The sequence below is a fragment of the Mauremys mutica genome, chromosome 24 (genome assembly GCF_020497125.1).
Source record: "Mauremys mutica isolate MM-2020 ecotype Southern chromosome 24, ASM2049712v1, whole genome shotgun sequence".
NCBI lineage: Eukaryota > Metazoa > Chordata > Testudines > Geoemydidae > Mauremys > Mauremys mutica.
The window spans coordinates 3402714-3429281 of NC_059095.1; the positions used below are offsets into that span (position 1 = coordinate 3402714).

The 26568-nt window shown below is 54.3% G+C and overlaps 1 protein-coding gene across 5 annotated transcripts in view; it reads right to left on the reverse strand.

Annotated features, from left to right (window-relative positions):
* The window catches only part of KCNN1 (potassium calcium-activated channel subfamily N member 1), a 60162-nt gene that overhangs the window by 20796 nt on the left and 12798 nt on the right, over window positions 1-26568 (reverse strand). For 2 of the 5 annotated variants that reach the window (XM_044998401.1, XM_044998400.1), the window contains exons 4-6: window positions 7851-8297; window positions 5789-5884; window positions 317-735 (exon numbers count right to left, since the gene is read on the reverse strand). In XM_044998401.1, the coding sequence (XP_044854336.1) occupies window positions 317-735; window positions 5789-5884; window positions 7851-8216 (881 nt within the window). In that variant the 5' untranslated portion in view covers window positions 8217-8297. Of the gene's footprint in view, window positions 1-316; window positions 736-5788; window positions 5885-7850; window positions 8298-8898; window positions 9061-24552; window positions 24694-26349; window positions 26391-26568 lie in introns of those variants that run through there. The other 3 variants (XM_044998403.1, XM_044998402.1, XM_044998404.1) reach the window with 3 other exon arrangements.

Genomic DNA, 26568 nt, shown 5'->3' on the forward strand with positions numbered 1-26568 from the left:
GCCGTGCCCAGCGGCCTATGAGTCAGCTACAGCTGGGGCGTTAGCCCAGGCAGGAGGTGGCTTTCCCATGCAGAGGCTGTGGGTTCGCTCCCTGCTGGCGACCCTTGTTCCATACGGCTGAAGCTGGCAGCAGCCAACCAAAGGGCCCTTTCCCTCTACTGGTGGGGGGATCACATCTGCAGGGGTCCCCAGCTCTGGTCTATTTAAGGGAGGCCGGCGTGTCTCCAGCTGCACAGGAGGCTGCCTTTCAGCGTTGTGCCCCTGCAAAGGGCCCGTGTGCAGAGCCTGCCCCACCCTCCGCCCGAGGAGCCCTTACCTCTCGCACACGCGGACCGTCCAGGCAGCAATGATCCAGGAGGAGATGCTGAAGACCAGCAGCACGGTGCCGGGGCAGATGGTCATGAGGGTTTTCATGATGAAGCGGGTGTTGAAGTTGATCTTGTTGAGGGCGCCGATGCTGCGGGAGGAGGCGTCGGTAAAGAGTTTGCTGTGCAGCAGCATGACACGCCCGATCAGGTAGAGCCGCAGGAACATGGGGATGGAGAGGATGATGTCCACGTCAGCGTCGGCCACCGAGGTGGTGTAGGTGAAGGCTAGCCGGGCTGTCCAGGTGAAGAGGTACTGGCCTGGGATGGGGTGGATGGCGCACACAATCAGCTCCAGGCTGATGAAAAAGATCCGCTTGTAGGTCATGGCTATTCTCCAGTCGTCCGCCCCGTTGTCCACCATGAAGAGCTGGGCAGGGAGAGAGAAGGGGGGTTAGAGGCAGGGGGTTGCTTTAAGATGGGTCGAAAGGCCCAGCAGCAGCAGGACCTGACGCACTAGGGCAGGCAGTGAGTCACTGCAGGGGTGGGAACTGAACACGCCCCTCCTGGCACCGCTCCCTACCCACCTGTAGTGACACCCGCCTGGACTGGTGATAAATAATAACAAGGACCTTCCTGTCTGCCCCTCACGCCCCTGGGGCCAGGTGTGCAGGGCAGAAGGGGAGAGACGGGTAACTGAACGAACCCTGCTCTAAATGCAATAGGATTTATAGAGGGCTCGTATTGCCCATTGAACAAGGGATGTTTTTCTTCTGCGCCCCATCACCGGCAGCAGGTCGCATGTGGCTCTCAGCAATAACTGCAGCCAATAATAAAGTTGTAATGGGAAGTCTCGGCACAATTTAGCCCTGCATTATTCTTCTGGGACTCTGGCAGGCTTCTCTGGGGCCCACTCGGCACTGCAAATGGCCAGGAGGGCTCTCAGGCAGAAGCCCTGCCCGAAGATGCATTCCCCATGTGCCACCTGCAACAGCCGGAGCTGTTCGGCTGAGTAATGACCGCACGCATCACCCAGCCCAAAGCCACTGCTCGCACATCTGCTTCTGCATCAGCTTTGCTGGCAGGCTGTCGTCCCAGGGCCTGCTGTGGGGATTTTCCACCTTCCCATGCACTCACACAGGCTGCACAGACCTTGCTGGCTCTGTGTGTCAAGGCAGGGTGGGGCGGCCCCTACTCAGGCCCCTCTCTCTGCTTGTCTATCCATCGCCAGTAACCATGTCTCAGCACTACTATAGATCAACAGCCTTCCCAAGGGACTCGGGGCATGCCTGCCCTGCAGCTGGAGCAGCCAGACCTGCACTAGCTCTGAGCAAGCTCAGGCACTAAAAACAGCAACGTGGCCACTGCAATGCAACGGGCCGGCTGCCCCAAGTACTTTCCTATCGTCTCTGGCGGGATCGCACTCAGGGCAGAGAGCCCCTCACGCCGCCATGGCTCCACTGCTCTTTTAGCACACAAGCCGGAATCCGGTATGTCCACCGGAGCTGGTATTTACATCTTCCAGCTCAAACGTGGACATACCCTCGGGCCTGATTCTCCATTGCTTTGCCCCTACAGATGTCATCTGGGGCCAGATTTGGGAGCAGGGAGAGGGAAAGAAAACACGGCCCAGGGGAACTGTGAGAAGGTGCTGGAGGACGATCAGCACTCAACCGATTTAACCTGTGTCCTCGCTGCAAAGGAGGTGGGTTACCAGAGGGCAGCAGCCAGGCTCTAGCCTGTACCCCCAGGCTGGCCAACTAGTCCGGGTTTAAAGTACCACGGAACCCAGGCCAGAGGTTTGGGTGTGGGTTAGAGGCAGCACCGGAGTCAGAGCCTGGTTAACTCTGCAGTGAAACAGACCCAGGAATGTATAAAATCCCCCTAACAGGGTAGGCACCCCACTCGCTTACGTACTTCTGGAAACCCCCCCAAGCTCCTGTCTGCGTCTTTAGCTGCCCAAATACCTGTGTCAATCTGGCATTTACAGATTTGTAAAATGCTACCAGATCAGAGGGGTTGTGGTCTGGTCTCTGGACAAGTGTAAATGACTGTACAGGCCCCGGTATCCAGTGGCACCCGTTTATCCGATCGAATTGGGATCGGGGCCAGATCGGATGATCAAAAATTGGGCTAATCAGGAGGGCCCCACACAACTAAGTTACGTGGTTCAGCCCCAGGCAGTGGGGCTCTGGCGGTCAGCGCTCCGCACATCTTGCTGTCAAGGAGCTAAGATATTCAGTGTTGCCAGTTTTCATGGTTTGAACATGAGTTTTGCAGTATTTGGTGTCCCGGCTTCTGGAATTCGGTGATTTTATCAGAATTATATATATTTTTTTAAAGCAAGTCAATTTCTAACCCTCACGGCTGCGGAGAAAACCTTGAAAATGTGACTAGTGCGTAACCCCAAAGGCTGAAGACCCAAAAGGCAAATGAACGGCACGTCCACAGCATTGTTATTTGAAGCCAATCTCAATATTTTGGGGAGCTGGACTCATGAGGTTTGAACGTTCGGGGCTGGCCATCCCGTGGATTTCGAGCGCTACTGAGTCTTCTTGCCAATTTTTAGGATTTTCCAGCCACGATTTCCTAGGTGGATCAGTATTTCCCTGTGTTGCCGCGCGAAAAGTCCCCGCAAAGTGAAATTAAATACACAGCAGGTGAGGAAATAGCAGCTGTACAAATCCACAGAGCTGCGTCCCAGACAGCAGGACTCATGTGAGACCAGCCTCTCTCTTCCTGCTGTGCAGAACGGGAGAGCTCGCTTTCCTTCAATTAAGGCATTAAAATCCACCTCCCTAAGCTCTTAAAGCCTTACTATCGACTTTCTCCTGGCGATGCTGCGGCTGCAGGATGAATGCTGTGACTTCTCCTAACAGCTGCTTGGGGGCACAGAGCTCAGCCTCTGCAGAATGGATGGTGCTTTGTCTTAAGGGGACATGCTCAAAGTCACATCGGGTGTAGCCGATACGGTGGGCATTAATGGGAGGAGGATGGTTTACTGCCCAAAGGGGCTAGATTGCAAACTAAAGGCAGCACAGATAGGAGAGAGGTTGCCATGCTGATCTTCAAATGGACCAGGCGCCAGGGTCAGAAAGTCCCTGGATAAAAAAAAAAGACTGATTTTTGCTGTATCCGCTCCTTCAACTCATCTCTCCATGGCACCAGGTGCCGTCTCTGAACACTGGAGACTTTTGTTTTCCTCTCAAACCCCAGCTAGAAAACCCTGTTATCAAGTACAATTCCAGCTCCAGTTGTGCAGCCTGGTCTGGATGGATGGAAGGCTGGGTCTCCGCAGAGCTCTGCTGGGTCTGGTTCTCCTTTGCTCTGCACCTCGTGCGGTCACTGGCCCCAGGGCAGCATGTAAACCGCTGACATGCAAGGGCACAGGGTGGGAGTGCAGCTTGTGTACATGGACCCGAGTTCATGTCCATCTAGCTGGCTCGTGTACTGGAGCAGCCGCAAGGGGTCCCCAGTCTGAGAGGGCCCCCGAGCCGAGTGGCGTTGCGACCTTGTGCGTGGGATTGCAGTGCCATTCATGTCTGGCCTGGCAGTCCCCCCATCATGGCAGAGGGGCGGCTTGGCCATACCTGAGTGGCGTTGCGCCCCTGCGTACCAGCTCGCAATGCCTGGGGCGGAGATCTGGGCTCAGCCCCGCAGGACAGTGAGGTAAGTGCAGTGGGAGCTTGTTCTCTGATTCCTCCCCCCCACCGCCCCCCCAGCAGGAATTTGTTTGGACGGGTGAGGGTTCTAGATTTCAGATTTTGCCCCAGGGCCCCTAAAAATCACAGAAGGAACGCACCAGTGCTAACGCCCTCAAACATCATGAACCAGATTGCAAAAAATCATGAGATTTTTTTTTTAAATAATACATTTTGGGTTGTTCTCTTTTTACAAAAGCTGAGCTTCTCATCACCTGCCTCCAGCACCTGGTACTTTACGGTAAAACACCACATATTGCAAGACTCAATAAAAATCACCAGAGTTGCCAACACTCTCGGTATCTGCAACCCACACATCAGGGTTTCTTGCTAGAACGTGAAACTGATGAGATCTTGTCTTTGTCCCAGGCTAGTGAAATGCAACAGGTAAATAAAAAGCAAAAGGTGACCGGCATATACAGCTTATAATTTAATAGTAACAGGCAAATACAGCTTGTTTTAATGTTAATAACCTACCGGCTAATTCGTCATACAGGGAAGGATGTTTTTTAAGATGTGATGTGGTGCCTTTAGAATGAATGTTGTCATGTACCGGGCAGGATTTCACCTGTTGATCAGCACTGCCTCAGATGAACGGCGCCCTACTGACTCCCTAGCCCTGCTTCCTGCAGCACCTACCTGTTCCTTGAGGAGCTGAGCTGGGTCAGGTTAGGTCTGTGGGCACCAGATTCTTTGAAAAGAGCTCGGGGCCGGATTTCCAGCTCTTTAGGTGCTGGGTGCTTGGGAAAACTTGCTGGTAAGTGTCACAGTGGGAACCCGCTGACCCTACTTGAAAATCTGACCCTTATGCAGGGGCCTAAATGGGAGCGGAGTTCTTGTGAAAATCCGAGCCCAGTGGTAGGTGCTGAGCCCTTGGAAATCTGGCCCGCAGCTCTTCTGAAAAATTCTGGCCCGTCCTGACCCAGCTCCACTTAGATCTGACACAGTTGCAGGGCTCAGAGACAGCCCCAAACCACCCCCACTTTGCGGGGGAGGCAGGGGTTGAAAAATTGGGATCCAGGTGTGAATTTTGCAGCTCGGGGCCACCTCTAGGAAAGCTAGAGCTAATCAATGTCTCCTGTATGGCAGTGGTTCTCAACCTCGGGTACACATACCCCTGGGGTGCACAGGTCTTCCAGGGGTCACTCAGCTCCTCTAGATCAGTATTTCTCAATGTGGGGGATGCAACTCCCAGGGGGGTCATGGGATGGATTTAGGGGGGTCACAAGTGCACAGCCAGCCTTAGAGGGTGGCAAGCAGGGCAGCTGCCCGGGGCCTCATGCCACAGGGGACTCTGCGAAGCTAGGTTACAGGCTTCAGCCCTGCCGTCCGGGGCTTCGGCTTCAGAGAAGGCTCAGAAGTGAAAACCAGGCTCAAGTATCACACTGAAATGTAAGTACAATATTTATAGTCCAGCTGATTTATAATGATATGGTAAAAATGAGAAAGTGAAGTGTGCTGTGACACTCGTGGATTTTCACGTCTGATTTGATAAGCAAGTCATTTTTAAGTGAGGTGAAGCTTGGGGCTACGCAAGACAAATCAGACTCCTGAAAGGGGGACAGGCGACTGGAATGGTTGAGAACCACAGTTTGGACAAACTCAGGTTCCCACGAGGACCACCGGCTCCGTGTCTCAGGAAGGGGGAGGGTTTGGTTTGAGCACATGCAATGGGATTCCCAGAAGAACCTTCCTGTCTGATTTCACACTCCTGGTGACGGCACAAACTCCACCCCCACTGCGAAACAGGGACAGGGCCACGCGCTGGGGAGGGCGGCTCACCTGGATTTCTCTGGCATGGTACATGATGATGAGGCCCAGAAGTATCATGGTTGAAAGGCTGATAAGGCATTTCAGTGCAAATGAATATGAAGATTCCTGAAAGGGAGACAGAGAGGAGCAGCGTCAGGCGTGGTTTCCCCTTCGGTCCTGAGGCGACCCGTGGCAGGGAGGCTCTGGACTCTGCTCGGTCAATAGGCACACTCAGAGCTTTATGGAAAGGCACGTACCGAGCTGTTGGGAGGGACTCACCGTCTTCGCATGGACGAACCATGGCTGGGCGACACCTGGCATGCCGCAGGGACCCCGACTCCAGGGGAGAGGCTATCCCTTGGGCAGGCCATCAGCCACTCGCAGGCCAAACCTGCACTGAACCCCAGGCTGGGCTGCTGGCCTCTCGGGGCAAAGCTCCGCAGCGGCTGAGAGGTGGACTCTCCAGGGCAGGCGGATGTGCCCGGGGTAGCCCTGATTCAGCTTGTGCGCTACAAAGAGCAGCGTGGCCATGGTCTGGTGCGGGCAGCGGCTCAGGCTGGCCACCCTGCTATGCACATAGGACCTCGGAGGGGGTTGTCCTCGGGCGACTAGCTCATGCCGCCATGGCCACGTTGCTATTCTTAGCGCACGAGCTCCACCAGAGCTGGTGAGCGTATGTCTACCCGGGCTGGGAATCACGCTCCCAGCTGCTGCCTGGACGTAACCCCTGGCACGAATGCAGAGGTTAATCCTAACCCTCTTCCCCTCCCTACTGAGTCAGCCAGCATTCGGCAATGATCTGCGAAGCCTCCCAGCTCCCCCCATCAGGATCCACATTTATTTCACAGACAGGGAAAACGAGGCACAGAGATGCTGAGACACGCCCAAGGACACCCAGGAGGTTGGGGCGGAGCCAGGAATGGAACCCAGCTCTCCAGAATCCAACCCTGAGCGTCAGCCCCTCAACAGGCTTCCTCGTTCGAGATCCCAACCGAGTCTGGGGGGTTACACTTGCCCCTAAGAGGCAGCCTCCAGTGTGGCTGAGAGGGGCAGATGCCACATGATCAGTTCCATCCAGGGATGCATTTGACACATGGATGTTAGCAGCCCAAGGACCTGTTCTGATCCCCGGGGCCTTGCACAGAGGTCTGCCGGCTCTCCGGTGACAGATGTGCATGCCAGCTTCTGTAGTGGCAAGGTCTGGGGCTCTGCAGTCACAGACAAACCCTCCCCACGTGGACAATGTGCAGTCGACAAGGGGAGCGCGGGACAGCGTGCAGGGGCAGACGGGTGTTTGCATGGACTGTTCTATCCGGTCCCACACCCCTGCCATTCGGGGGATGATTCATCAGCCCTGGGGAGAAGCCAGCTGAGAAAGAATGATAAAGCATCTCGCTGAGCCAGGACTGTTCACACTGTCAGCATAAAGCGCCCATTGGCATCAACCGTCGCAGCGACGGGCAGGGTCCATTAATCCTCAGGGCAGCCTGGGGGAGGAGAGCCATCGCTGGGTCGGTGCAAACACAGACACACGGGGAGCGGGAGGGGACGCACACAGAGAACGTGCACACACACAGAGATGGGTCCGTGCACGTATCCCTGCATCGGTGCACGCACACATACACAGACTCTGGGACACACGTTTAAACGCATCCTCCTTTCCCCAGACGCACCCACACCACAGCCTGGCACGCCCGCGTGTGCACAGCCCCACAGCAAGCCGACGTTCAAACACACGGGCAGGCCCACTCTGTCTCTCGCACCACAGCCCTTATCCCTTGCGTGTGTTACGGTGGCACTCGGATGCCTGGTGTGCCAGGTGCTGTACGCATACAGCTGTCTTGCACTCACACGGCCTCCAGCCCCCCGCCCGCGTGAGACCTAGGAACCAGATAAAAGTTCCACTTATGCTCCAGGGCTGGGACTCCCAGGATCCTTTGCTTTCCAAGGACGACATACAGGCCTGGACCCCCACAGGACGTGAGTGGGATTTATGCGGTACCCAGGACTTGCGCCAGCCCCTTTCTGAGCCAGGCACGTCTGTCCCCCGGGTCCCCGGCCTTTCGGCTTCAAGACAGGCCGCGGTCCCTACCTTGGTGTAGACGCCCCAGGAGAGCTCCGTCTCCGTCACCATGACGACGATGCCGAACATCCCGAAGATCAAGGCGTAGTCGCTCAGGCGTTTGCGCTTCTCGAAGAGCGCCCGCCGGTGGCCCAGCCGGTACCCGACGTTCTGGTTCTTCTTCTGGCTCCGGGAGCGCGCCGCCGCTGCCGCCTCTTCCGCCTGCAAGCTCGTATCCTTGGCCTGCTCGGTTTTGGAGACCACCACCTCCAGGCCCGAGCTGTGGAGGGTCTGCAGGGGCTGGGTCTCGGCTCCCAGTTCATGGAGGTTGCGCTGGGAGGCGCTCAGGCTGCTCAGGGGTCGGACCACGCCTCCATTGTACTTGCAGCTGTTCATGGCTATCTCGGTGAAGGGGTTGGGCTCGCTGAACGCTGTCTTGGATCCAGCATGATTCAGAACCTGGGCGTCCGCATTTACCTGGGAGGAGACGGAGAGGGGGTTAGAGAGACGAGGGGGGGAAGGGGAGAGCTCACCCCCTTCTCAGTCCAAGTCCCCCGGGCCTGCAGCCTCCATTCTACAAAGCAGGATTTGAGCTAAAGGGGGCGCGGGGGGCTAGTTATTATTAGTCTGTGTTATTTCTCTAGCATCACAGACGCGCGGCATGGACAGCGAAGGGAGGGCAGGCCCTGGGCTGGCCTCAAACCCCAGACCATGACTGCTAAGAGCAAGCATCGGGAGGTGATCCATGGGGCCCGCATCGGGAGGTGATCCATGGGGCCCGCCTGCGCAGGGTGTGTGGCTCTAAACCGCCCCCCCCGGGCCGCTCTTGAACCCCGGTCCCCTGGCAGCTACGAGAAGGCAGGCCGTGGCACCCACCCATAAGGCAGAGAGACCCCCGACATTACCAAGATGCAGAGCTGTGGATGGCAACCAAGCATGAGGATAAAAGCTCCATTAGCAAATGGACGGGGAGGCCCAGAGGCAGGGACCATGCTGGGCTGCAAGGGCCTACACAGAGGTGAGGGGCTCGTCTGCCTGGCCCCGCCCACCCTTGGGACCATTGCAGGGTGAAATTTACCCCCGGGGCAGTAAGCCAGGAGGAGAGGACAATGCAGGCATGGGAAGGGGCGTAATGCAGCTCAGATGCTGTGGTGATGGGCACGCTACAAAAAGTAAAGAAAGAAAGAAAGAAAAAGAATTCAGCAGCCCCTTGGGATACAGGTGCACATGCTAGGGGACACAGTTAGCTGATCTACTCATTAGAAAACACTCCCTTCCCAGAGCTGGGAATAGAACCCAGGAGTCCTGACTGCCAGTCCCTGCTCTCACCTCTGAATATGCCCAGAGATGCCCACAAAAAAAGTCAACAAACAAACAACTCAGCTGGTTAAAATACTTTGATCCCAAAGGTTCCCACAAGGATTTTACAAACTTCAGCTCTGCACGGGGATCCCTTCGACCAGTGTGGAAATGCGACCACCTCTGTGGCGAAGTGCACTAACCACATAACAACTCACAGCAACAGGAAGGGAAGAATTCCGTGTACAGCTGCAACGACCCCCGGGTGGGGGTTGGACAGAGGCGGGTTATATCGCACTCCCAGTCAGTACCCGGGCCGGGCCGGGGACACTAATGATCCAACCAGCAGCCCGAATTCAGTCAGGAATACTGGCCATGTGCAACCCGAGGCACACCGTGCATACGCTAAGACCACCTTGGGACTTGAATGATCAGTTTCAAATCTCATCTAAAAGCCAGTGCCCACTAGCAGAGCCCTGGGCAGATACACAATGTGTATCCGCATCCGATCTGCGATCCACAAACCAGAGATCTGCAGATCCACAAGAGCTGGGCCACTCGCTCAGAACAAAGCACGGCCCCCCAGTGACTCGCCTAGGTGACAGGGGCATAAACAGCTGTTTAAGCAGGGGTTGGATGGGAGATCAGCAGGAGCTACCGAGACAGCGTCCCAAAGCTCGGTAGCTCCTGCTGATCTCCCATCCAACCCCTACTTAGCACTGAGCACTGGCAGAATCACAGCGTGAGGAACAGGCTACCCTCCCTCACACCCCTTCCTTGGCCCACCACTGCTTGGGTGTCCAGGGACCCAGCATTTCAGAGTCTGGGAAGGGAACGGCTGCAGCAGCAAGTGGGGGGTGGACAGGTCTGTCTGGGCCTCTCTAATGAGACTTTGATTTTTCCTGAGCTGTGTGGAGCCATCTCGCTGGCTGGCGAACAGGCCTTTCCCCGGCGCTGATTAATGGCCTGCATCTGGCATGGGTTGGGGAATGAATCTCCCGTCTGTTAGCCAAGTGCCTGCACGTCAAAACAGAGCACTCGCAGCAGATCTGGAATAACGCCTCCTCCCGCTCTGGAGCCAGGGCAGCGAGGCCGATAGACGAAGCCACTGTTTGCTCCAGCTTTGAGGCAGGGTCACCAGTGAAACGAGTTTGTTCGAGCTTAGTATAGTTGGCAGGGGGTTGTTATACCATCACCGTCCAAGGCAATGTGACTCCCGGGTTCTCTGCTCGCAATGGAGCCAGGGCAGGAAGACAGGAGGAAAGGGTGTGTGTGTGTATGTGTGTGTATATACACACGTGTGTGTGTACGTACATACACAAGGCTATATAGTCACAGGAACATAGGAACTACAACACTGGGTTGGACTGTGGGCCCATCTAGTTAGTGTAGAGCAGGAAATTATTTTCCCAACCCAGGAGAATTTGAGATTTTGAAAATTTCCCCTATCCTGAATCAGGACAAAGTCAAAATCTCAAACATTTTCACAAACTGATAGTCAAAATTCAGAGTGGGCCAATCAAAATGTTTTGTTTTGATCGTTTCTACACATTTCATTTTGATTTTGACATTTAAAAAAAAAAGAATTCTTTTAAGTATAAATTAAGTACAATTTTGAAACAAAAAGCCATTATGAACCCAAACCCGAAATGGTTCACTTAGAAAATGGCCAAACATCCCATTTCAACTATTTTGAAACTTTTTCCCCCAATGAGTTTAGTCCAAACTCCCCCTTTCCCGTGAACAGTTTTGGTTTTGACAAATCAGCTTTTTTGGATGTAAAAACGTTCCCAGCCATTTCTATATCTAGCCTGTCCCCCACATTAGCCAGCTGCAACTGGTGTCAGAGAGAAAAATCCTGCAGGAGGCACTGTTGGGATAACCAGTGCAATTTCCCTCCTGACCCCTATTAGAGATTGGGGCTCATGCCCTGAAGCATGAAAGTTTCTAGCCCTTCCAAAGCTCTAAGATATTTATTTTTCATAACTTGCTGGCTGTAATGCTGGCTAGTCTCACTACATGTTTCTTTGCTGCTATGCTGTTAGCCTCAGTGCTGCCATGTCCACTGGCTCACTGCACCCTGGGTGGAAAAACACCTTATTTTGCCAGACGTCAATTTGCCACCTTCCAGCTTTGTGGAACGGCCCCTCCCATTTTAGCAGTCACATGAAAAGCCTTTCGATCGGGCTCGAAGGAGCCTGCACTCTCACTAGCCTGAAGCACTGAAGATGAGCTCGAAAATCAAAGCCCTCTTTCTAAAAAGCTGTCGGATCCTCAATGCAGCAGGGCTGGGGGGCTCTCCCGGGCAGACAGAGAGAGGGGACAGACGTGGTGCTGAGCACCATAATCCACCCCCTGCTTGACCCACGTGCAGCGGGGAAAGATCCCGTGAGGGATGGCTTCTCATCGCATTTCCAAGCATGTGGGCAAGTGGGAAGCTCCATCCTCTAAAGCAGCCGCTGAGGTCTCCAGCAGCAGCATTGGGCTCTGCTCTGCTCCTGGATACCCTGAGAACCACACCACCAAACAGAGCCCTGCTCTCCCCGCACTGGGTTCAAAGCCCACCAAAGTCAATGGGAGTCCTGGTGCTGGCCACGGGCTACGGAGGAGGCCCAGATCAGGCTGACCTCAGAGAGCCCGTCGAGAGACCAGAACAAGCCTGCAGATGCCTGGGGTGACGGAGGACAATGCTACTAGCTTGGGCAGGGGGGTGGCAGCCAGCTGGGTGGGGGGGGAACAGCAAATCCAGCCCAGTCCCCAAAGTCAATCCCATCTTGTGGCCATGGGGGGCAAATCAGAGGGTCTCGTTTCAGCTCCTCGGGGATGAGTTTTGAAGGCCAATGTCCTTGTTTGCAACCTCAACAGGGAGGCTAAGGACAGGGGGTGAGTGGGGTGACGCTGCATCATCAAAACCGCAGCCCCATGTGACAACAGACGGAATGTGGGGAGTCTCCCCCATAGTTCCGAGACCCTCCTAGGCGCAAAGACCGTGGGCGGCTGTGTCCTCCTTTGACCCTGAGACCCCATCACCCCAGGAGATTCTGGGTCGCCTGGTACCGCCTGGCTGTTGACTCTGGAGCGGGTGAGTATTGGCACAGAGAGCGATGGCTCAGGTCACCCGTGGATCTGTGCGTGGGTGCTGGCTGGGGCACCAGAGGCGCCGCAGCTCCTGGAGGGTGACTGATATAGTGAGAGAAGCCGCAATCCGAGTCTGAATAAGTGATAATATTTAGCCCTTCTATGGCACTTTGCTTCTTTCAAGCTGTGCACAAACCAGTGCGTGGAGGAACTCGTCTCCAGAGAATAACCCCAGAGCAGGAGCAGCCCTGACCCAGTGCTGCCACCCCAAAGCAGACATGCAGGGATCCTGCCACCAACCACCGAAACGCAGCCACCTCCAGGGTGCAGCGCACCATCTGCTTAAAGAGAGCAACAGGAATCCTTCATGACAGCGGGTTGGCTGCACAGTTCAGCTGAAAGGCACCATCTGAAGCTGCATAGCAACAACTCAGGAGCGATCCTTCGACACCAGGAGCGCCTGCACCACTTGCATTTTCCATGCTGGTCTCCCATCCAACTACTAACCAGGCCTGGCTCGGCTTAGCAGAGAAGACCCAGCAGTGTGACAGGAGGGCTCCGAGAGCATCCCCACTTCACACCTGGCTGGCATGGGATTACTCCAGCCAAGAACTCCCTGGTACATTTGCTCTCCCCAGTTTCTTGCCACCAGGTGGCAGATGGAACAAAATCTCCTCTCTATCCAGAGCTTGCAGACTCATTTCTCCAGGGCCCTTGAGAGCTACACTGCTTATCTGCACAGAAAATAATGAACAAGGATCACAAGAACAAAGTCAAGGGAGCCAGCAGGAGTGGAAATGTTCTGTTCTGGCCCAGGGTTTGGGGGCTGAGGGGGACGGACCTAAGACTTGTCTCCGAAGGACCTGGGATGAGACAAACACAGGGTGCCAGTTACAGGGAAGCTGATTAAAGCACAGGAGGTGGGGTCAGAGACAGCAAAGCAGGCCCCAAAGGGTGGGGTAGATCAGATTTTCCCTGGGCCAGAAACTCCTACCCCAGGAGAACGGGGTAATACCTCAGTGTTGTTCCCACTAGCGCCGTGTGCCTGGTGGATTTCTCGCTTCGCTGGCAACGCCGGAAAAAAATGGGGGAAAAAATCATTTGGGGTCAAACTGCAAATGAAAAGTTCAGGGCTGCCCCAGGGGAGGGGGCACGTGGGGCAATTTGCCCCAGGCCCCGGGCCCCGAAGGGGCCCCGCGAGCCCTGGCCTGGTGGCAGTCTGGGTCTTTGGCCGGCATTTCGGCAGCAGGGGGGCCCTTCAGTCATTCCGGGTCTTCGGCAGCATTTCGGCGGAGGGGCCATTCAGTGCTGCCGAAGATGTGGAGCGACTGAAGGGCCCCCCGCTGCCGAAATGCCGCCGGGTGAGTACAAGCACCGCAGCTCCCCCGCTTTGCCCCAGGACCCCTGAATCCTCTGGGCGGCCCTGGAAAAGTTTCACATTTTTTGACAAATCAGAAGTAAAAGGATCATTGCTTTGGGTTGAACAAAATGTTTTGCTTTCATTTGGACCATTTTAAAATGGTTTTGATTTTTTAACAACAGCAAAGGAAACTCCAGAACAGAAAGTCATTTTGAATCATCGAACTGCAGCATTTGGAGTTTTGCAGATATTTGTTAAGGTTTCTTTTCCACTGAAACCATTTGGCAAATTCACAAAACATTCCGGCGTTGCCGAACCTGCATTTTGTACTGAAAAAAAAATAAAAGTTCCGGTCGAAAAAAGTTGCTGGCTCTAGTTTCCAGCGTAGAGGCTCACACACGCCGTCTGACACAATGCAGACGACACACACACACTCAAAATCATACACACATGCTCTCTCTCTCTCTCACGCATACACAACTTGTAATCACATGCATCCTCACACACAGGCGCTGCTGTAGATGCACATGGTAACACACAGAGATAGGTGCAAACAACCACACACACACACACACACGTTAGGCAAGTGTAGGTTTTCCCTTTCTCTCATTCCCACTTGCAACTCAAGCAGCACTTAGCCCTAGTGGGCAGGCAGCAAGGAGCCAAGGTACCAATCTGTCTGCCTGCACCCACCCGGACCTGCCACCCAGGAGTCTGCTCCCCCCAGAGCCCTCTGGAGGCAGTGAGCTCCTTCCAGCCAAGTGGGAGTGACATGGCTGCCTGGGATAATTACAGCCCCGGCATTCACGCCCCCGGCACGCTGCTCTCCCCCCGCCCGCCGCCAGAACGCTGCCAGTGGAACCCCACCCTCCATGCAGCACTGTCGGGGTAATTACAGGGCTGGGTAGCGGAGTCGCTTTAAACGGGGGGGAAGGAAGAAATCAAGCAAAAATTACCCTGTCATGCTGCCTTGGAATCTGACACTGGGAGAGACCGCGGGGGAACCGATGCTCCTGCATACGCAGCCCCTAGACACGCTGAATTACAGAGCACAGGAAATTCGGGACGTTCTGCGGCGCGCTTGCCAGTGACAAAGGGCAGGCTGCCTGCAAGCCGGGGGCAGACGACCGAAATAACTACGGGAGCGGTTTAAAAAAACAACCACCCCCTCCCCATATTTTGCCCCCCATCCCACCCAAATTTGAGACCTAGACACGTGCCTAGTTTATCTATGTGTTGATCCGGCCCTGTGCACACACGGTCCCAGAGACCTAGCGGTGGTCATGCACCCCGGCCCGGTGCTGATCTCACACACATACTGGTCACACACGAGCCTGGGGCCAATCTCACACACATTTGTGCATACGCCCCTCTGCTAAACCTCAGCATGCCCAGGTATCCTCTCTGTCTTCTCCGCCTATGGCCTCTTTAGTCTCTGGGAGATGCAAAGACCCCGCGCTTCAGCTGTTAAAGGAAGAAACCCATTTGATGTTCATGTCACCTCCCTCGCAGTCCATCAGAGGCACCCTTGTAAAAGCAAATACTCCAAAATCCACACGCTATGAGACAGAGCAGAGAGTGAACCGTGGCCAGGGAGAGGCTCAGCAATACTCTCACCAGCATTCACAGGCCATGAGGAGAGCGCGGAAGCCCCTGCCCTCCACCTGGAAAGGAAAGCGAGACCAGCAGAAGAGAAAGAGACAGTGTTTTGTTGGTGCCATGGGGACGGGGGTTCGGATGCAGTCGGCGGCTCCGTGCCCATGAGGAATCGGTGCCAGGAAACCTCTCTTGCTTTCTATCTCCCCGGGGCCAGTTTGCCGTCCCCAGCACATGAGTCAGCAGAACACGCTTGCTCAGGAGAGGTGTCTTTTCCAGTGACCCCATCTCCAGCGGTGATCGCCGGCAGAGCTCCCAAGCTAAGCAGGGTCAGGCCAGGGTGCGAAACAGCCACAGGTGACGCAGGCTGCGTACTGGTGACTCAGCATTGACCCCACTGGTCCTGCGCGGTGCTAGGGGGCACTGTGGGGACTCGGACCCTGATGCCCCAGCGTGGTGGTAGGGGGCGCTGGGGGTGACACTTCGGAATCGGCATTGGCCTCCGTTCCCCAGGTGAAAGCCACTGTAGGAGCAGAAGGCCGAGCTGCTCCAAATGAGATCCCCACTCTTCTGCTCAGCGGGAGTTAGCCGGCCCTTACCCAAATCCACCTGCGCCATCACATGCTCCTCGCTCGCCTCAACCCACAGGTTTACTTGAGCATAAGCTTTCGTGGGCTACAGCCCACTTCACCGATTGCAGAACTAACTAATAGATTTGTTAGTCTCTAAGGTGCCACACAGACTCCTGTTCTTTCAGCCCCCAGTGTCTCCCCCTCCCCAATCCCTTTCCCGCACTAGCCCCCTGGAGCTGGGACGAGGCGCCATATGGACATCCCGGCTTCTGTCCAGCCACAGGAGCGCATGGCATGGATCACAAGCTCCCCCTGCTAACCCGCCCCTGGCGTGATCCTCCCTCATCCCTAGGATAGAGGGACCGCTGCCCCCACCCAGGCCCAGCCTGCAGGGCGCAGAAGTGAGCCCAGCCTGACCTCTTTAACCCTGCCAGCAGCTTTCCAGAACGTCAGCAGCACTCCCTGACGTGTGGGCTGAGTCCTGTCAAACTCACTGCACCCAGGGGCTGCCCAAAGAGGTTTTTGCTGGAGATGGCTTTTGCCCCCTACCAGCCTGGCCTGGATTTGAACCCGCGACTTCGCAGCGAAAGACTCCGTAGCGCATTGGGGCTGAGTCGTCCAGCCCCAAAGCTGGTGCAAAGCAGCAAAGCTCCGCGGACTTCAGTGGTGAAGCTGAGTCCTCATCCCCCAGCTCCGTGCCAGCCACTCACCACAGCAGTACACCCTGCCCTCTGGCCCCCGGAAAGGCCTCGCGCCAAGTGCCCCCTCCTTCTTCTTAAAGGGGCAGTTCGCATTTCGCTCACTACGTAATTTGGTTAATATTGCTGTTATTTATTTGTCACAGCCCAGAATCCAATCGCGCTCGGTGCTGTACAAACAAAACTGCAAGACAGCCCCTGCCCAAAGCACAGAGCCTGAGTCGCTATAGAAATGAAGCAGCAATGAAATACACAAATGGAATTATTACTAATTCGAAAACCGTTTTCTAAAAGGATCAAGAGCTGGGATCTCTTACAAAACCCAGATTTGATATGGTCTCACGCCAGCTGTGGGCGTGGTGGGAATTACTTGGAGGGGTTGGTTTTTCTTTACTGTTTGGCGGCATTCCTCATGATTCCCTGCATGGCACACACCAAGAGCAGGCATTAAAAATAGAGAGCGCTCGTCCAGGGTCATCACTGTAATTGTGCACATGATTTAGTGGACAAATATTTGGGCTGAAATAATATTCTCAGCAGCCCCTGGGCACCAAAGGCAGCGACAGAGCTCGGGGAGTAAGCACAGGACGGAACTTTGGCTAAATATAAAAGTCAAACTTTCCAACATGCCAGTTTTAAAAATAGGGCTTGGGATTGGGGAAAAAAAAATAGACACAGGCTGTGAAATGTTACAACCCACAAGCAAAGCTGGGACCACAGACTCAGAGCAGCATCCCTGAAAAGGGTCCCTCATGCCCATAGATATCAAAACAGAAAATCCCCCCCCCCAATCAGGATACTGGTTAGAGCTCAAGTGAAAGAGAACTCCTGGGTTCTGTCCCCAACGTTTGGAGGGAGGGTGGCCTAGTGGTTACAGGGGGGGGAATCAGGACTCCTGGGTTCTATTTCCAACTTTGCCACTGACTTCCCCTGTGACTTTGGGCAAGTCACCTCTCCCACCCCTGCTTGCCTCAGTTTCCCCATATGTAAAGTGGTCCCCACTCCTGGCAGCGTGCCAGTTCCATAATCACTGGATCCATTCCCAGGCAAACCGCTCCAGCTCCCCGTGACTCAGAGGAGCAGGATTGGGCCCTGACAGAGCATGACTTTCACTAGCAGAGGCCTGTTATTTTTGAGGACTGTAATCCCTCCCCCCCATCCCCATTTCCTCTGCCACAGCTAAGTGCTCTCTGTGCTATGACGTGACAAGGCTGGGGAGGTGGCATTAGCATCTGCAGGGATTTCTCTGCAGCAGAGACCAGAGAAAGGTTCAGAGACGGTGCCCAGGCTAACTGGGGGAGAGGAGAAAATCTGATAAACTATGTGGAGCAGAGAGGGTGTGATGGGCCATGTAACTGCTTCAGTTGTGAGGACAGGAAGGAGCAGGCCCCGTCCGGGGCAGTCAGGTAAGAGGTTGGGTTCCCATTACTATGAGCATCAGGGTGGTTCCTCCCTGACACCCCCCTTCCCCCACAATAATGTGCAAACTCTCCCGTGAGACCTGAAAATGAGAAACTGCAAATTTGGGGTAAGTGCTGGGTGGCTGGGGCGGCTCTCTGACCCCAGAATTCCCCATCCCAGGATGGAGCTTTGTAACTAACTTCTCTGCTCGGAGTCAGAGCTGGCAGGAATTAGCTGCATGAACCTTTTTCCAAAAGGAAAAATTTTGGTTTTTGTCAAAACTGAAATGGTCTGCGGGGAAAATGTCCGCTCAGTTTTGTGAGGGTCCAGTCCAGTCCTGGCCTCACAAACGCTACTTCAACCTCTTGAATCGTTCAGCTTCAACAGAAAACGTCAGTAATAAAATAAACAAATAAATAATAATAATAAACACCTCCTCCGTCCGGCTGATCCTTTCCATCCTCCATCAAAGGAGAAAGGACGGTCTCCTTTGCAGGAACTCACTATTATTCTTTCCTCATGCCAGGTGCAATTTAAGGCTGTGACAGTAGATAAGTATTTTTATCACTTACTGCTGCACAAATCATAGATATTTTGGCTCGCTAGGAGTCCCGGGGGAAAAAATCATTTTGGGCCAACCCAAAACCAAAATTTGGGGGAATTTTTGGCAAATCAAAAAGTCGAAAAAATGTCATTTGGTTTCCAGCTTCTTTTCCCTTCTATTTTGAAAATGTTTTTAAAGAAAATTTTGAATCAAAAAGTTCATTTTTTTGGTTAAGAAATTGTTCAAACAAAACGTTTTGACTTTTTTTTTTTTCAAACCAAAACGGTTCGCCAAACTCAATGCAAATTTGTGAAATGTTTCAGCTGATCCAAATCTTCGTCTTTCACCCAAAAAAGAAAGTTTGGGTCAAAAATTCTCAGCCAGCTCTATTTCCCCCACTTTACAGATGAGAAAGCAGAGATCCAGAGACATGCAGGCCTTGTCTACACTAGAAAATAGCACTACATGCAGTCTAGTTAAAGTGGTACAAAGACCCTAGTGTGAATGCACACATAGCACTTAACTATTCGCATACAGGGCAGGGAATAAGCTGTATTCGTATAAGGTACCTTTACACTAATAGAACTATGTCCACACGAGGACTTGCACCTGTATAATTATTTCAGGTAAAAATCAACCCTTCCTAACCAATATAGTTATACAAATAAAACTTGTAAAGTGTAACCAAGGCCTTACTTACGACGGCTGCAGCTGGGGGATAAACCCTTCACCAGAAGCGACTTTCTCAAGGTCACATGTTGTTGTTTGCAGGGTTGGTGTCGCCGTATTGGTCCCAGGGTACGAGAGAGACAAGGCTGGGGGAGGGATTATCTTGCATTGGACCGAGTGAGGTTGGAATCATTTGATTTTCTCCCCTGTTCCTCTGAGTTGAAGAATCACTCTGGGGTAAGTTTGAACAGGCAGGAAAATTCAATCATATCACCCTCTTCCACCAAGAGAAGATCGGCCAATCCAAGATATTCTCGCCCCCACCTTTTCTTTCCATGTCACCCAGCGAATCCTGGTTGAGAGTAGAACCTAGGTGCCCTCTCCCCTCTGCTCGAACACATCAGCCTCCCCTCCCCGGGCCAGGAATAGAACCCAGGAATCCTAATTCCCTGTTCTGACCACTACACACCACTCCCCTCCCGGCGGCTGGAACAGAACGCATGCGTCCTGATACCCGCACTTGTGCTAAAGGAATACAGGGGGCCGGCGGGGGCGCTGGCAGAGGACAGTCTCAAATGCAACATTTTCCTCCGCTGATAATTCTTTTTGCCTTTTCTAAGTTTGCTTTTTCTAAGTGCCATGGGCCTGCAATTTGTCTTCTGGATGGGAGTGCTCCGTGCCTGCGCCGTCAGCCACGACCCGAAGGCAGCCGCTGGACTATTGCTTCCCTAACGTTTCCGAAATAAGGGGGAGATTAATTGGCTGTCTGCTTCTATTGGGCACCTTTCGCACACTGCCTCTTAGGAAACAATTCCCGAGCGACGGCCGTTTGCCCCAGCTCCGGCCTCTCTCCAGGGCTGCAGGCTCCCAGCCATCCCAACGCCACGCAGGATGATCACCGGCCACTGCGTTTGGTATCGGCCTTTCCAAGCAGTTCTGGTGGGCTGCCTGCTTCAGGCTATAGGTGCTGGAAGCCGGGGTGCTGGCTGGAAGTAGTTATAACATCTCAAATACATGGTTTCCGCCGTCAGCGCCCCCACTATAAAAAACTGTTCCATCGCCACTGGTGCCAGGGCTTTCTAAAGCCAGCTAGATCCACACGCATGTGGCCGGCCATTTGTCTGGGGATAAGCCAGCCAGTCCTGTTCTTCTATGACGTGGCCTCTGTCCGCTACCAGCCAAACCAGATGTGGCCTTGTCCGGCCTTGTGCACAGGGGATGCCATTTCGAAAAGCATCGGCATCACCTTGCACGCACTGAGATCACCCTCCATCAAGCCAGGATCTGGCCGGGATCCAGTTTGGGGAGGGTGGGGGTTGTGAGGTGGAAAATCCCCCTCAGCCTCTCTTCTTCCTGCTGGCTGCTCCCCTCACCACGGACTTTGCGCTGGATTTGGCTGTTGGTTGTTGAACTCCTGGGAGCCACTCGACACCGGGGTATGTGACGGCAGAGGTCAGGCCTTGGCCTCTTGGCTGAGCTCCGGTCCTGCCGCAGCAGGGGCCAGAGGGGAGCGCTGAGATTCTGCTCTTTCATCCCAGCACAGCCAAGCTCAGCAGCCAAGCTGTCGGGGCCACGGTGGGTGGATGGGGACGGGGCTGGAGGGAGGCCGGCTCTCTGATCTTTCAGAGATGCGTCTGTAGGGTGGGGATTGATGGCAAACAGAGGGGAGAAACTCACTGCGGGGTTATGGCAGCATCCCCTGCAGCGGTGAACCACTGCCCCAGCCCTCAGGACGTGCAAGGGTATGATCCATTCTCTTGCCTTCTCAGCATAAATCACCAGGCAAACTGCAAAGCCTGGGGAACCTTCATATGCAACTGCTGTTCTGCAGCATCGTGCATTTAAGCCATCACTTGTAACAACACCCCGGCTTGTGTGGATTGCACCTGGGAGCTCAAATCCCCAGCCCCTACTGCCCGCACTAAAGTCACCTTAAGACTGTAACTGACTCAAACTGCTCTATATGGTCCAGTCACTAGAGGGAGACAAACAGCCACACCGTGTTGCCATAAGTCACACGTCGTCTGGCACTGGCACCGAGTTCCCACCTCAGGATTGGCTTTTCTTAAATGCTATTTGACGGATGTGCTAGAACAGCTGATTATCCACTCGGCGACGGGCCTCAGGTCCGGAGCACTGCATGGAACAAAGAAGCATTCGCAACAAGGCAACCACTCCGGAGTTATTCATAGCAGACGACCATTGTGCTCAGCAGTTACATGGTGCCGGTCACCACAGAAGCTAAGCAGAACTCACTATCCGCATTTTTACAGGTGGGGAAACTGAGGCACAGAGCAGGGAAGTGACTTGCCCAAGTGCTGAGCTGGGGCTAGAAGCCAAGAGTCCTGACTGACATCCCTGTGCCTTAATCTCTAGGCCACACACCCTCCTTAAGGCAAGAAGAGAACCCAGGAGTCCTGAGGCCCAGTTGTGTACTCTCCCTAGCATACAGCACTCCCTCCGTACGCTTGTTCTAGCTTTGTATCAGGACACATAGTGAGAGACAGTCCCCACCCCAAAGATTTATACCGCAGGCAACACACACAAAGGTGGGAGGGGAAACTGAGGCACGGAGAAGGGAAGTGACTTGCCCTAGGTCACCCAGCAGACCAGTGGCAGAGCTGGGAATAGAACCCAGGTTTTCTGAGTCTCAGTCCAGAGCCTCTGAGCTTTTGCACAGCATTGCCTCCCACAACTGAAATGCCCTTGCAAGGACAGCTGGTTAAATGCATCTGCTGTGGGTCCTGCAGCTGCTGGGTCACGTTATATAATAAACTCTGCGCCTTAGACTCAATTCTTGGCCCCTCTGCAATCAAGTTAATTGGAAAAGCCCCCACTGGGCGAAGGCGCTGCCACTGGTTTCCTGCCCTGTATAAACGCGGCCCCAGCTTGGCTCAGCACATTCCTGTTCTCTATCTCCAGACACAGATGGCACTCGGGCCACTCTACTAATTACAAAGTGCTTAGAGCAAAGGGAGGTCGGCGCCGGGGGCTACGTCCCCAAACATACAGGAGGAGCCGTCCCCCCTTCTCCCCCCCCCCCGCGAGCTGCTGACGCAGGCCCACAGGCTGGGCCATGGTGCCTGGCCCCTTCAGGCCCCGTTCAAACCAAGGGAGGATCCGGCCCATTGCTCAGCACCTCGTTAACGAGCCTTTAAATGGAGACTGAGGACATGCAACGGACTGAGACTGTGGCTGCGCTGTGCTGCCTCTTGGTTTTAGCAGGTGCCCTTCTGCACCAGCTCCCCACCAAGGAGCTGGGAGCCCTTTGGGCACAGGCTAGGCAGGGATTATCTTGCATTGTACCGATGGGGAAACTGAGGCCCAAAGAAGGAAGTGGCTTGGCCAAGGTCACGCAACAACTGGTCAGAGCAGAGCAGCCCTGACCCTGAAAGCGAAAGACCCCACGCCCTTTCCTTTCATTGGCTACGGGAGACGGCACAGCTGCGCTTTTAGCGTCTGTATCACTCCGAACCTCGCTTTAGTGGAGGGTGGGCTAATGGGGCAGGCGGAGGCAGGACTCCTGGGTTCTACTCCCAGCTGTCAGGAGAACACAGGTTAGGGGGAATAACAGAGGCGATTTGGAATCTCGCTGCCTTGGGTCTGTTCGCAGGTCTGTCCCCGACTCACTGCGCGACCTTCAGCCACGCGTCCCCTGCCTGCTCACCTGATGCTAATGGGCGCTGCCACCCCCTGCCCAGGCCTGGGCTTTTTATTGTTTATTGAGTCGGGGTAGGGGGTCGTTACGTTGTCTTTGGGATGCACTTTGCCATCCTCGGTGAAAGTCACAGAACAGCAAAGCATGTTCTAGAAATCCCCCTTCCTGCTTCCACGGAGATCAGAGGATCCAGGCAGTGGTTCTGATCCTGAAAACCCTTTTCCCCTCTGCCAGGAGCCTTCCCTCCCACAAGCACCCTGCCAGAGCCAGCCAGCTGAGCAAAGAAAGCCTTGCAGGATCGGGCCCATACATCAGAGCTCCTCCATTGCTGATACAGACACAACTCACTAGGAGAGGGGTGTCTATGAGAGAGAGAGAGACAAACACACACATCCCACCCCTTCTTAAGGGCAGATTGCAAAGCCTCTTCCTAGCTTACCAGCTTCCCTGGGGCTGTGATTGGCAGGGGCTGGGGGGAAGAGCAGGCCAGGGATGCTTATTTGGGGGCAAGAGTGTCCTTTTATAGACCCCGTCGCTTTAAGATCCAGGCGCAACGCTGAGATGCATTTCGGACTTGACTTTGGCGTGGCTGCATTTTATTGCGGGAAATACTCAAATTACATAAATCGGGAGCTGCACATGCGTCGGTGTCGCAGGACTCGCCTCCGTAGTGGGGAACCCCATGACTGTCACTGGATGGGCAGTTCCCTTCCCTGGGATCCCAGCTTTCTTGCTCAATGCTGCCTGCCTCCCTTTGCATGGTTGTAGCCTCCCTTTGCACACCTAGTCCCCCAGTTGTAACAGATTAGAAGGCCTTTCTCGGCAAACAAATGCGGCTCAGGACAAGTCACGAAGCCTGGATCTGCAGCCATACAAAGGTTCCTTATTATGGTTTTTTTTTTAAAACCTCCCACAATCCCCATATAAGAGGCAGTTATCAAATATTCTCAGGCCACGACCGGTCCCTTAGCTGAACAAAATCAAAAAGGGTAGATTTTGATCTCATCACTGACCCATCACCATTGCAACAGTCTGGGCCAGATCCTCCGCTGGTTTAAATCAGGAAAGCATCACTGACAGCAAGAGAGTGACACTGATTTATAACAGGTGGGGATCCGGCCCATTGGCTTCAATGGAGCGGTGCAAATGTACACCGGTTGGGGATCTGGCCCCACTGATTTAATCAGAACTAGGGCTGATTTACCCCAGCTGATCTGGACCATTTATGGAAAGACACCATCACTTTTTGTGTGTGTGTGGGCAGGGGAGGAAGGGTATTAAAAGCAAAGGGTGTCATTCAAAGGTCCTGCAAAACAGCGCAGGATTTCCCTTGCTCGAAAAAGACAATTTCCCGCAGCGGGTGGAACTGACCGATACTGATAAAAAGCTACATTTAATCAAGCAGTTTTCAAAAATTTGATTCTCCCCCTTCTTGGACCTATTTCGGGGTCCTCTTCCCCAGCGCTGCTCTGATTCATCTCCCAGCCCGTGATGGAGGCAGCGAAGACACGAGTGTGACATTCCTATTTTCCGTTCCCCTTATCCTAAGTCCCCACCAGCCTTCTCCCTCCAGTCGCTGCGATCTACAGCTGCTGGTGACAGACCATTTTAAATGCACATTGCTGCTAATTCTATAAACCCAATGGGTGCAGAGAGAGAGAGAGAGAGAGAGAGGCCCCTTCCTTTCATAGCCGTATAAATTGACTTTGCAATAGCAATTCAATGGCTTTCGCACACCTCTTTCTGCAAGCCAGGCTTGGAAATAATACTGTGAAGCTACTGCAGTGTTCTAGGCTTGGACGGCTGGACTTCACTGCAGAAACACTGACCTGCTAAGCCGGCCAAGTCAACACCTACCTGGAGATGCAGCTGTTTGCAGACACTAAACTTGCTAGCCCATCTTCACATGGCTGCCGCTGCCCGACCAAACTCCCACTCCGTTAGGAAGTGACATTATGTTAAAAAACCAAACCAGGTGTTACTCTGGAAAAGCTCCAAACGCCTTCTAATACAAGCCATTACTCGCAACTCAGGACTTCTAATATTAAAGTCTTGGATCCCTTTTGAGAAGTTACAAAAGGCAAAAGCACAAAGATCAGGCATTTCGGTTTTTCAGTCTCTCTGATGAATTATCAGGGATCTTTTATCCTCTGGAGAAAACCTTGCAATCAATCAGTAGGTTAATTAAAAAAGAGAAAATTCCGACGGTCCAGCTGAGATCGAATAAGACACGAAGACCTTTGTTAGATGTAAAGGCCTGATTTAAACTCACTGAACTCAATGGCTTTGGATCAAGCCCAAATATATTGAGTGAGATTTTCAAAGGAGCGGAAAAGGAGTTGGGTGCTCCCTAGCCATTGGAATTCCATGGAATGTATGCGCCTAACTCACTTAGGCTCCTACTGAAAACTCCAGCCTTTACTTTGGGTAGTTCTCTGAGCCGACAGATACACACACACAAGCTATCCTCACCTCTATCTGCCACAGCTACTAATTCCCTTGGCCTGACTGGGTCTCTGCCCAATGCCAGGGATATCAGAAAGTTCCGTTTGAAGAACGCTCCCCTCATTCCGAGCCCCCTGCTCACTCAAGGTTCACTGAACACCAACGTGAGGAGGGTCAGAGACACAAGTCAGCAGACCCTAGGCAGGTGAGGCTACTGCCCGTTTATTTCCATTTCCCCCACCCCAGAGTGTGAGCGGTTGGGACTCACCTGGAGCTGGAATCAAACAGCACCTTAGCTACGATTGACAGGAAAACCACCAGCCAGCCAGAAAACAGAACGGGGTGAAACTCAAGGTTAAGGGAAGAGACTGGGAGTGACAAGGACACGGATTCTCAACCGTCTCCAAACCCAGGCCCCTTTCCCCACACAGAGCTCACCCTCCTCCCAGCCCCCTGGGGGCTAGCCAGGACCCTGCCCCCCTTCCCCCATTTCGCACTGCAGGAAGCGCAGGGGGGGCGGGGCCCCGACACCTGTGGGATTGTGACCCCCGGGTTGAGAACTGCCGGGTAAGGCCCCAGAGAGCATGTCACACCCTGACAAACCCCATTATCCCCGAATCATTCCTTGGGCCCGGGCGCACAGACCCTCTCAGAGAAGGACAAAGCCCAGCACTGAATTTTCAGCCACTTTCAAGAATCCCCCCCCCCCCATTCAGCGTCACAGCCTTCGGCTCAGAAAGAAGCAGGGCTCAGCGGCCAGAGCTGAGGGACGAGCCCACCCCACTCGGCCAGGCCAGCGCCGCGCTCCCACGGCTCGATGCGGGCAGGGAAGGAGGCAAACTTTGAGCCTGTCCTGAAAATGTTCTAAAACCCAGCGGTGGGGGGGGGGGGGGGGAAGCGGGAAAGAAAAATATCCCGGTTTCCTAGGAACCCGTGTATCTCCCCCCCCTTCCTAACCACCCAGAAAGGCATCGGGTATTTCACACAACCCTGGGACCTACATTTGCGTTGGCAAGTCCCGGGCTCTTCAGATAAAGATCTGCCTGCAGCCGAGCATCATGAACCGCCCCCCCCGGATTGGGTCTATCGGGTTCTCTCTCTCCCCACCTCACTGATCTCTCCTCTGCCGGCTGCAATGGATCCCCCCCCCCCCCCAGTGGTGCATTGTGTGAGCTTTACACACACACACACACACACACACGCACCTACCTGCCGTTCCGGGGGGCTCCGGGACCGCCCCTCGCAGCGCTGCGAGGCGCAGGAGCCGCTGGGGCTGGAGAAGTTGGCGAGCCGCTGGCGCGGCGGCGGCGGGCTCGGAGCTCGCCGCCCCGCCTCGCCCCCGGCTCGCTGCTGGCCGCGGCCGCGCTGCGGTAACCGCTCGAGCCGGTGCGGCGGTTCGCTCCCCGCCGGCGGCAGGTGCGGCGGAGG